Source organism: Macaca nemestrina, chromosome 5 (genome assembly GCF_043159975.1).
Source record: "Macaca nemestrina isolate mMacNem1 chromosome 5, mMacNem.hap1, whole genome shotgun sequence".
Classification (NCBI taxonomy): Eukaryota; Metazoa; Chordata; class Mammalia; order Primates; family Cercopithecidae; genus Macaca; species Macaca nemestrina.
Window position 1 is genome coordinate 106,202,752 of NC_092129.1, and position 11,410 is coordinate 106,214,161.

Genomic DNA, 11,410 nt, shown 5'->3' on the forward strand with positions numbered 1-11,410 from the left:
TTACCTGACCGCTAAGCTACACAGCTACACTTTAATGTACATTTTGGTGCTATGAAACCATAGCATAAGAAAAGTTTATGTAAGCTCTAGATACTCAAGCTAGAGCTTAAATATCTGATATCCTTCTTCCTACAAATACTCAGTGAAGCAGCTACTTTCCTTTAGACATTTCCTGAATCTAACTAGTAGCACATAGACAATGTTCATGCTCATTTCCCTGGATTACTCTTTATACATGGAAAGGCTAGTATAACAGATATTCTCGGCAATTACGTTTAGGTGGCATTTTCCCCCCCATATTCTCATCTGATCAACTTAATGCCTTTTGCCTCAAATTTCCACTGCATATATATGATTTAATATTAGAATGTAAGTTGTAGTAAGTTATCCTTTACTTAAAATTTGAATTTGACATTTTCAGATTACCTTGTGACAGTTCAAATTGTGCAAAAGATATATGAACAAAAGCAAATTTCTTGCAGTTTGCTCTGGCCATTTGAAAGTAGTCACGTGCATCATCTGGCTCTTGAATACTGTAATAAAAGATCTGAGTCAAAATTTAAGAAAAAGAACACAGCTACTTAAATTTGATAATGCTTCATTCAATTTTCCAAAAGACATGGGATATTGCTTTTTTCTGTGGATAAAATTAAATACTAGTAAGTTATTTTTTAAAAATCTTTTTAGACAGTTTAAGTAAACGTTTGTGGAAATGTGCATAGAAAAGAGTTTACATTAGTCTCTTGTTAATTATAAGCAAAAGTATTTGGCAAAAAAATATTAATTTTCTCACAATACTGACATGTTTTTATTTTCTCCCTTTGCAAGGTGGTTACATATTATGTAACATAGTTAAACACAGTTAAAATGCTAGTACTTACGCTTTTAATTCAGCAAATCTCACTTGAATTCTAGCAAAACTCTCATTTTGGCCATATTTATCTGGGGGAAGTGCTTCAATTGCTTGACTGTAACGACCAATCAATTTATTTAAAAGAGCATCACTTAGAGGAACACTGTTTTTCTCTAGTTTGAGCAACAAACTCAACCAGTCCTCTGGGCTGTTTGCCATCATCATAATTTGGTTAACAGTTCCCGAGTTATCTAAATAAGGGGAACAAAATATATCACAAGAGAAGACATAAAACAAATGCCAAATTGCAGTTTTCCTTCAAAATATAGTCAAGCATTTGTACTCACAGTATCAATGTACACAAAGCCCTTGTAATACTTTTTAAAATTATAAAAGTTCATATAAATGTAAGTAATTTATTTATTGTATATTTATCTTTTATCTAGGTATACTTTATCCAAAAGTTACATATTTTGAAGAAAAGAAAAAATCTGAAAATAAGTGGGATTTTTTGTAAGTAGCCTTTAAAAATTGGATGTAGTTTAAGAAAATTTTATGCTGTTGCAGGATAACTACAATTTTAGCATCCTACCTATCCATAGAAAACTAAATCTCTCCCACCACCACCTGTACTAATTAACTTAGAAAATTCTCCCTTCAATGATTTTTTCATTAAACTTACTGCTCCGGTCCTAATATAATCTTCTTTACAACCTTACTCATTCAACATTATCTCTGTATACCTCATACTTACTTGTAAAACAACCAAACCAGCTTTACAATAAAAAAATAAACAAATGATATAATCATTTTCTTCTCTCCAAGTAACCTGTATTTCTCCTAGAGGCCCTGATAATTTCTTGGTCCAACAAACTCATAGTTACCATGGTGTAGACCTTTGGAATTTATAGGACCTCTAGTGACGGTCAGGTTTCTCTCTGTGGAACCCCAACCAACAGAAACAGCAAGAATAATCTTCAGACAAAATTTTCACAGTGTAATGTACTTTTTAGTTTCTTCAGTGTTAGTTTTTTAAAAAGATAACTTGAATGTCAGTCTTCTGTTCAGGATATTTTGGTTATTACTAAGCATTATTAAATTCAGATTTCCAGAGAAGCTATCATTCCTTCTATAAATTTCAGTCACTTTCAACAAAGCCTACACCTTTACTTTTACAAATAAAATTTGTTTCTACTTTCTACTAAAATATAGTGCATGCATAACTTTGCTTTGTCGTTTTAAATTTAATTTGGCCTGACTTTAATTTTCTATTTTTACCTCCTATTGCTTTCCTAAGAAATTAGTCTGTGAAATGTCTAAAACACACATTTTCATCTGTGGCTTTGCAGATACATTCCTCGTGCCTGAGGACCCTATTCTTCCTCTAATCAACAAATAAAACATTTGTGTTTTATCATGCTAGTATTCCTATGATGCCCAGCATGCATTACAGTGTAGCATAGTGAATATATAAATTCTCACCTAGAAAGAAACTATAGTTTCAAGCACCTTTGAATCTTCCTCAATACTTAAAATACTCAATTGCCTTGATGTACAACCTTTGTTAGTGTGACATAATTAAGTACAATTATACTCTATTAAGATTTTGCTTAACACCAAAACTATCATTTTCTAGGTTTTTTTCAAAGTGAACACAGTCAGCCACCATAATTAGATCACAGGTTCTTCCACTTATTTTCAATTTCTCATCTATTTAATGGTTAGTATACATGTAACAAAATTATCCAAAGGTCACCATTCAAATGACCAACCATTTGAAATACAGTAAAGAATCAGGCTTCTGAGCTAATACTTTTAGAAGAGCTAGAGTATTAAACTCTGGGCACCTTCACCCATTAATCATTGTTCAATAAATGCTTAAGTACCTACCTACCATGTGCCAGACACCAAAGTTCTGTGGATATAACAGATAAAAACCCAGCCCTCATGTAGCCTACATTCTAGTGGAGGTGAAAGACAATAAACACATGAGTAAATTATAAAGTGATTAGTACTACTTCTTTACCTTAGAGGACACCCAACCAACAGTTAATAACTTAAAAGAAAAGAAAAACTCACCTGTAGTATCAGCAGAAATTTTATTCAAGCTTAGTTCATCAGTAAGGTCTTCATTTTTAAACTTATTTTTAATGTCTCTCACTTTGTTCATTATGGAATCAATTGTCAATTCTCTGCCACTTAAATCCTCGGACTCCATTTCTAAGAAAAAAACTGAACTAGTCATAATTCCTATTTAGCATCAAAGAAAAAAAATGTGCTAGCTTTTTAGAACCCAGACGACTAAAGCATTCGTTTTGTGAACACATCTAAACGCAGCTATTACTAGGCTAGTATTAATGGAGCTAAGTGCACAACAACAAGGTACACATCTTTGTAATTTATTCAGCAAGGTTTCATAGGCCAAGTACACTTTTCCCCCCAATATAACATCAATGACGTCATACTCTAGAAATCACTCTAGAAATCTGCAAATTTAGTGTCACTTAAAAAAATATGATGGAGTGTTTGCTTGGATTCTGGAAGCTACATACACATAAAGATTGCTTGGATTCTGGTAGTGACACAGGCAAAGAATTTGGCAACGAGAATAACAATTCTTTTATTCGCCTGCTTTACGTGAGTAAATCTTCACAGTGCAAGTGCTTTCAAAGCAAAATATGAATATGATGGGGCTTTACTGATAATTAAGAAATCCACAGGTTTATTCTTGTGCATATCTAGCAGAATCATGATTTGCTACCTTAATCCAACACTAAGAAACTACTGTACTGGTACTGAGCACTTGCTTATCTGCATGGTGGTGGTGTTTGTTCAATAAAGTGTCTGCAGTCTTACTGTTAATCGTATCTTTGTGCCTCTCAAACACCAACTCAGTGTGACTGATAACAATGCTGCCCCGTCTTCGGATTTAACAATGAAGAAGTCATAAAGTTGCAGCAAGGTATCACTCCACCTTTTAAGAGAGGTTTGAAAGGTAACTGTCATATCACGGCCACCCCTTTCTTTCCCAGTTCCAACCCGCAAAACAAGAGAGATCGTCCTTGGAAAACGATCTTGTGCGCAGGTACCCCACCACCCCTTCTTTCCAGCGTGGGCCACACCCACTTCTTACTTCCTCAACAAAACCTCCAGCATCACCCCACCGGCCAGACGCGCTGAGGCACCGAGCCTCCCCTCCCCCTCCAGCTTGTTTAGCCGCGTCGCATATCCAGCTGCAAGCTGCCCCCACCTCGCCCCACCCCTCACCGACCGGCGTTGACAATGAGCCCCTACACCGGCTGCGGCCGTTCCTCAGTACGCCGGTGCGCCGGTGGGAGAGAACTTACCTACTGGAAGCGGCGCTGAGGAAATGAAAAGATGGAACCTAAACTCCTTTCCGCAAACACGTTTGAATTTCCCCGTCGCTATCTCCACGGTCTCCAGTTGGTCAATGCTAGCCACGTAGAAGCGTCTGTCGTGATTGGTTCGTGTGCGACGGGGCCGCCCCTCCCCCTGCGTCGGGCGAGGCCCGCCCCGGAAGAGCCCGCGGCCGCGTTCGCACCCGTGAGGTTCCTGGGTTGGTAGGGTGGTGGCACTTTGCAGGCGTTCTCCGGGCGCCAGTGGGCGGGCTTTCTTGCTCTTTCCAGTTTAACCAGGCCGAATTTCTGCCTGGGAGGTAGCCACTCCTGGGCAAACCTACCTGGTGAGAGGAATATAGGGGCGGGGACGGCTGCTCCCAGCATCCGGACCTAAAAGATGCACCTTGGGCCGGCTCTTTACTGACCTCACCGCCACCCTTCTCCTTCGTTCCACGCGGTACTCACAGCCTGGCTTAGAGAGGATGTGGCAAGAAAGGATCTTTTAACTGGGCTACGTTCAGCCCTGCCGCCAGCTCAAGAATTTCAATGCTTTTTATCCTTGAGCTTCGGCTAATGCCCTTCCATTATCCTTAAATGACTCCTTGCGTTATCTTCAAGCCAGGACCCTCCCCCTTGTCAAAATTCTGCGCAGAACTCAAGCGCCCATCATGATTGCCCTGCCTGAACTCGCCTTATCAGCCCCCCCTCCCTCCGAGCCTGCCCCACTTAAGGGCTCAGGTGTCCTCAGGGGTAAAAACATCTCCCTAGTAATCTTCGCGGGTGCGAGGCTCTGCTGCTAAGTGGCTTTGTGGTCCAGGGCAACAGTTACTCCTCGTCTGCAAAACTAAAAGGGATGTGTCTGTTGTGCCAGCATTATGACATATGTTCGGTGGTAGGACGGGTTGGTTTTGCGTATGTATAGGAAACTAACTGCAGCTGTCACTTGTTAACTCTAAAGCTGTCCTTAGAACCCTCACATTCCCAGCTCTGGATAGTCACCCAGTCAGCATGAGAGCCCTTCTCAATCACTTAATGCATCTTTCTGTGTCAGCTAGCTGGTATTTCTGCTTCAGCAGAGCAGAAATGACTTGCTATACCATGGTTGGCTAATCACTTACCTTTGCACCATTGCATCTAATGCTGCTTTTGCCTGGAAAGAGTTTATTATTCTTTCAATTCTCGTTGATCTGTTTGCGGCCTGATCTCAAAGCTTGCATTTTCCTGAAAATACTGTTGCTGGGCGACCTCACCCTAACACTTCTTTCTGTACTCTCGTTTGGTAGTCTCCTTCAGTCTTCTATCTTTAAATACCATCTATATGTTGATGGCTCCCAAATGTTTGTCACCAGCTGAGCTCTCCTCAACTCCATACTCAGATATCCACTGCCTACTTATTATCTTCACTTACATGTCTCATACGCATCTTGAACTCAAAATGTCCAAAACCAAGCCCCTGATATTCCTACCCAAACATGTTTTTTACAAAATCTAAAAAGACAAATTCATTATCCTAAATTTTTTAGCCCCAAAACCTTTGTGTCATCCAGATCCCTTATCTAATTCATAAGCAGATTGAGTCAGGGCTAGCACAAGAGATTCCTGGACTCCTACCAGTTCTCCCCACCTCCACTGCCACCACTTTAGTCCAAGGCACCTTCATCACTTACCTGATGTTACGTGCAGTAGCCTCCTGGCTGGTCTCCCTGCTTCTGCCCTTGCCTCACCTCAATTTATTCTCTGACATAGCAAAGTCATCTTAAATCAGATTATGTCACTACTTTGCTCAAAACCCTTCAGTGCTCCCTTTCTAGCTCGAAATAAAACCAAAAGTCCTTATGATGGTCAGTGACTATTGAGCACTTGAATATGTCTAGTGCAACTGGGAACTGAATTTTTAAATTAATTAACCTTAATTGATTAAATTTAGATTTAAATTTGAAAACTGATATCTAATGGGATTATTTTAAAACTTTTTAAAGTAATTTTTTTAATTTTTTCTAAACTTGCATTAGTCATGAATTTATTGGAAGACTTTTAAGTATACTTGGAACAACCTAAGTATATGAAACTACTTTTTCAACTGTAAATTTTGTGAGATGCAAATGCAGATGAAGTATTTCCAATGAAAGTGTCTGAGTAAGAAATGTGATGTACTGTTAAGTATAAAATACACTCTGGATTTTGAAGACTGAATAAGAAAAAGTAATAAACATTGATAATTTTAAAAATATCAATTACAGGTTAAAATGATATTTTTGCTATATTGAGTTAAATAAAATATATTATTAAAATTAACATACCCCATCACAGACCAGAGGAGACTAAGAAGACATGACAACTAAATGCACTGTGATACCGTAAACTGGATCCTGAAACAGGAGGATGACACTAATGGAAAAATTAGTAAAATTCAAGTTAAGTCTGAGGTTTAGTTAATGATAATGCACCAATGTTGGTTTCTTGGTTTTGAAAAATGCATCACAGTAATGCAAGATCTTAACAACAGAAAAACTGAATGAACAGTCTGCAGCAATTCTCCGTACTATTTAATACATTTGGAATTTTTTGTAAATTAAGAATTATTCAAAAATAAAAAGCTTATGAAAATGTAATTTCACCTGTTTTACACTTTACTATGGCTAGTAGGAAATTGAAAATTACATATATGGCTTACATTGTATTTCCATTGGACAGTGGTGATCTGTAAAATCCTACAGTTTTACCTATCTGACCTATTTATTTATCTTGTTTATTTTCTGACTTTCCAAACTTTACCCCCACTAGAATGTAAACTCCATAGTACAGGAATTTTTGTCTATTTTGTTCATTACAGCATCCTTAGTGCTTAGAACGGTGCCTGGGACATTTGTAGGCACTTAGTAAATGTTAGCTAAATACTAACATTTACAACCATTAGAGTATTTAAGAATCCTATTTTATTTAACACATTTGTATACTTCTTGCATCACAATTTCTCATTTGGCTTAAAATCAGCTGCATCTGACAGTGAATAAACTTTTTCATTTTCAGAGTCAAGCCTTTCACAAAGCAATAAAATTAGCCATAAGATTATGACTTAAGATGGTAAGTTTCACATTTTTGTCACATAAATGAAAGTTTGAACTATTTAACTTTGTCATTAGCATCATGTCACTTTTTTTGCTAATCTTTGACTTTTCAGTCAGCACAGCTGCCTTTTTTATTCCATTATTTATTTACTTATTTATTTTAATCCCCTCCAAGGAGTTTTTTATTCAATTATTGAGGTCATTGTTACACAAGCTCAGTAAGGCCCAGACTTTGATTTTTAGAAACTAATTATTATACATGGATTTCTTTTGTGCGTATGCAAAAGTTAAATTTCTGATCAATAATAAATCCAGTTCTTACAGCATGCAATCAGTTGTGTGCTGCTTTATGGTGGTTTATTCTGGATAAAACATTACTAGTGTATGCTGATTTTAGTGCATTTAGGAGTGAGCCCATAAGAATGTTGAGAATTGTATGAATACTGTCAGGAAAGCTAACTATCACAGAATGGACCAAGCCATACACGAAATAAAATAATGCCAAGGACAGGTAACAACATACCTCATAGATAACAAAGAAAAACAGCAATGACAGTTTAGATTATGTTCTACAAAGGAAAATAGCAGTGACAAGTTAGGACCACTACTTGGACATCAGGTATTATTTAATCATGCAGGCAACAAACTATGCTAATAAATAACAGAAGAAAAGTAGGATTCTCAGTTCCTATTTTTCTTTTTTCTCCAATATGAAGAATAGTAGTCAGACCGACAATCTTAAAAATAAATAAATAAATACAGGACAAGTTATATAAGAAAGACATTTAAATTCCATTTAAATTCTCTGACACAAACGTGTGTGTGTGTGTGAGAGAGAGAGAGAGAGAGAGAGAGAGAGAGAGAGAGAGAGAGAGAGAGAGAGAGAGAGATAGGGTCTGGCTCTGTCACCCAGGCTGGAGTACAGTGGTATAATCTTGGTTCTCTGCAACTTCTACCTCTTGAACTCAAGCCATACTTCCACCTGAGACTCCCAAGTAACTGGTACTACAGGTGCATGCCACTATGCCTAATTGTTGTATTTTTTGTAGAGACAGGGTTTTGCCATGTTGCCCAGGCTGTTCTCAAACTCCTGAGCTCAAGCTATGCACCCATCTCAGCCTCCCAAAGTGCAGGGAGGCATTGTGATGGTCTGTGACTACCATCACACTTGGCCATAATTTTTTAAAAAATTTATCCGGGTTGGGTGCGATGGCTCACGCCTGTAATCCCAACACTTGGGGAGGCCAAGGAGGAGCAGATCACCTGAGGTCAGGAGTTCAAGAACAGCCCGACCAACATGGAGAAACCCCGTCTCTACTAAAAATACAAAATCAGCCGGGCGTGCTGGTGCACGCCTGTAATCCCAGTTATACAGAAGGCTGAAGCAAGAGAATAGCTTGAACCTGGGAGGCGGAGGTTGCGGTGAGCCGAGATCTCGCCATTGCACTCCAGACTAGGCAACAAGAACGAAACTCTGTCTCAAAAAAAGAGAAAAAAATTATCCATCCATTTTCAGTCTCTGCTATATAGAAAGAGCCTCACATAGTTGGTTAATATACCAAAATATCCTGAAGAAAATAAGCAGGATATTGAAAAAAATGTGCAAATATAATCCCAGAAACATTGCTGGCAATCTCTGAAAAGTCATAGTAAGTAGAAGCAATGACAGAAAGCCAGAAATGGATGGACAAGTCTTACCTTTTTGGAAAAGGTAGAATTTGGAAGCTATTAATCTGTATAATCTCCGTGTAGATTTTAGACCCATTCTGGGATCAATTACAGAACTGTTTGGAAGCAAAATCTCTAGAAACCAACATGAATGCATTAAGACCAGGCCATATAGAATACACTAAGTTCTGATTTTGATTGTTTCTGTATTTCGAAAAGGGAAGGCCATAAATACAGAATATCTTAACTTTGGCAAATAAAATGATAAAGGCTCTCTTACTGTTTTTGTGGAAGAAAGGAGCAAGTAATTCCCATACAGTTAATGTGAAGTAGTTCTGCAATTCTGGATCATTTTTCTCAAAGATCACTTGTTAATGGTTTGAGGAGAACTTCAGGTTGATCCCTAGTAGAAGTCCTCAGAACTCTGTCTGCAGTTTTATTCTAAACTACATATCTTATCTGTGTGACAAACATATAAAAATAATGCTTAACTTTTCATATTAATTAAAACAAAAAAATACAAAATTAGAAGATACTTTAAATGGACAAAATTGATAATATGCAATTTATAGAGATAAATGTACATCTGTACATTTAGATTTCTAAAAATAATAAAATTCTTAAATACACAGTTAGAGCCTAGCCAAGATGAAGAAACATGGTCCAGATTTATTCTCTGGAAACAACAGTAACAACAAAAACTATACAAAATAAATGAAATAATGGTTTTCAAGCATCAGACATCAGGCAATACAGTACAGTGATCCTTAAGAATAGTGAAACAAACAAATGAGTCATAATGTTGCCTCCAGATTACTTACTGGTGAGAGTTTCCAAGTTTCAGTGTACAAAGGGAGAACCCAGGAATTACCTGGTATTCTAAAGTTAAGAAGATGGAGGTCATAGTCTGGAATGGCCAAGGCAGGTGAAGTTCACAGAACAGAGTACCAGAGACAAAGAGCAGAACACAGAGAGAATTCTGGAAATCTGCAGAGAATGTCTGTGAGTCTCCAGCTCTGTACTGGTAAGTGCAAGTGTATGTGAAAACTATCCCAAGACCAGGGGAAAATAACAACCATGGGAAAGAATAAAAGGGAGTAATATCAAGAGCTCATAAATGGCAAGAAATAGTTTTTGTTCACAAAGCAACAAGTAGAAGACTCATGATATTGCCTTAGAACTGGGGCAAAATTAGCCCTACAGCACGCAATGGCTCAGTCTATAAAAGCTTACGAGCAAACCTTAAAAGGATCAGACAAAGCTCTAGAATATTTATAGAAATATAAGAAAATCCAACTGGGTCACATTTATAATGTCTGGCATCTAATTAAAAAATTACTAGACATTAAGCAGGAAAATGTAAATCTAAATGAGGAAGTGGGGGTGGAAATCAGTCAATTAAAATAGATGCAGATGTGGCACAGATTATCCACTTAATAGACAAACAGTAATTATAACTGTATTCCATATGTTCCAGAAATTAGAGAAAAGTGTAAACACATTAAAAAGAAATATGGAATATATGAGAAGATCAAAAACAAATGTATAGAGATGAAAAATGCAATATCTGAAATAAAAATTATATTGGATAGGATTAATAGATTATAGTCTGGAAAACAAAATATCCTAAACTTGAAAACATATCAATAATAAACTATGCAAAATAAGGCACAGAGAAGCAAAGAAACAAAAATACAAAGAACTTCAGTGAGTTGCGGAAAAACTTAATGTGGCATAATGTACATGTGATTGGAGTTTTCAAAAGAAAGGGAGAATTGAAGAATATATTTGAAGAAAAAATGGCCAAAATTTGTTTAAATATGTTGAAAACCATAAACAAACCAATTGAAGAAGTTCAACAGATTCTAAACACAGTAAACTTCATGCAAACAACACCTGTGCACATTATTACATTGGACAAAACTAATGATAAAGAGAAAATATTAAAAGCAACCAGAGGAAAAATACATATTACATATAGATGAACAATCAAAAGAATAACAGTAGACTTCTTGCCAGAAACAATGTAAGCTGGGCAACAATGGAGTGACATCTTTAACCCTTTTCCCATTTAGGAGTAAAAACTACAGTGGCCTGCCAACACTCATTTAATTTTACATAAACATGCTTTTCGAGGCTAAAGCCAATCTGACTTTCAATGTGAAAATAACATGCAAAAACTGCTCTTGGAGTTATTTCTAAACGTAACTAACATCAGAATTGTCTGAATCATCAGTATTGTCAATTTTGAAAAAATTGGATTCATCAAATGAATCATCAGCCAACAACTGTTTGAGAATGATGTTAACATCACATGTAGAAATGCTGTGTTGGCCGGGCACAGTGGCTCATGCCTGTAATCCCAGCACTTTGGGAGGCTGGGGCAGATGGATCACAAGGTCAGGAGGTTGAGACCATCCTGGCTAACACGATGAAACCCCGTCTCTACTAAAAATAAAAAT

The 11,410-nt window shown here is 37.1% G+C and overlaps 1 protein-coding gene across 4 annotated transcripts in view; it reads right to left on the reverse strand.

Annotated features, from left to right (window-relative positions):
* Positions 1-4,330, reverse strand: part of LOC105495579 (TTK protein kinase) — a 66,440-nt gene extending 62,110 nt beyond the window's left edge. For 3 of the 4 annotated variants that reach the window (XM_011765330.2, XM_011765321.2, XM_011765303.2), the window contains exons 1-4: positions 4,201-4,330; positions 2,933-3,073; positions 882-1,104; positions 427-533 (exon numbers count right to left, since the gene is read on the reverse strand). In XM_011765330.2, coding sequence (XP_011763632.2) covers positions 427-533; positions 882-1,104; positions 2,933-3,071 — 469 coding nt within the window. In that variant the 5' untranslated portion in view covers positions 3,072-3,073; positions 4,201-4,330. Of the gene's footprint in view, positions 1-426; positions 534-881; positions 1,105-2,932; positions 3,074-3,709; positions 3,828-4,124; positions 4,142-4,200 lie in introns of those variants that run through there. The other variant, XM_011765313.3, reaches the window with a different exon arrangement.
* Between the last annotated feature and the right edge of the window lie 7,080 nt (positions 4,331-11,410).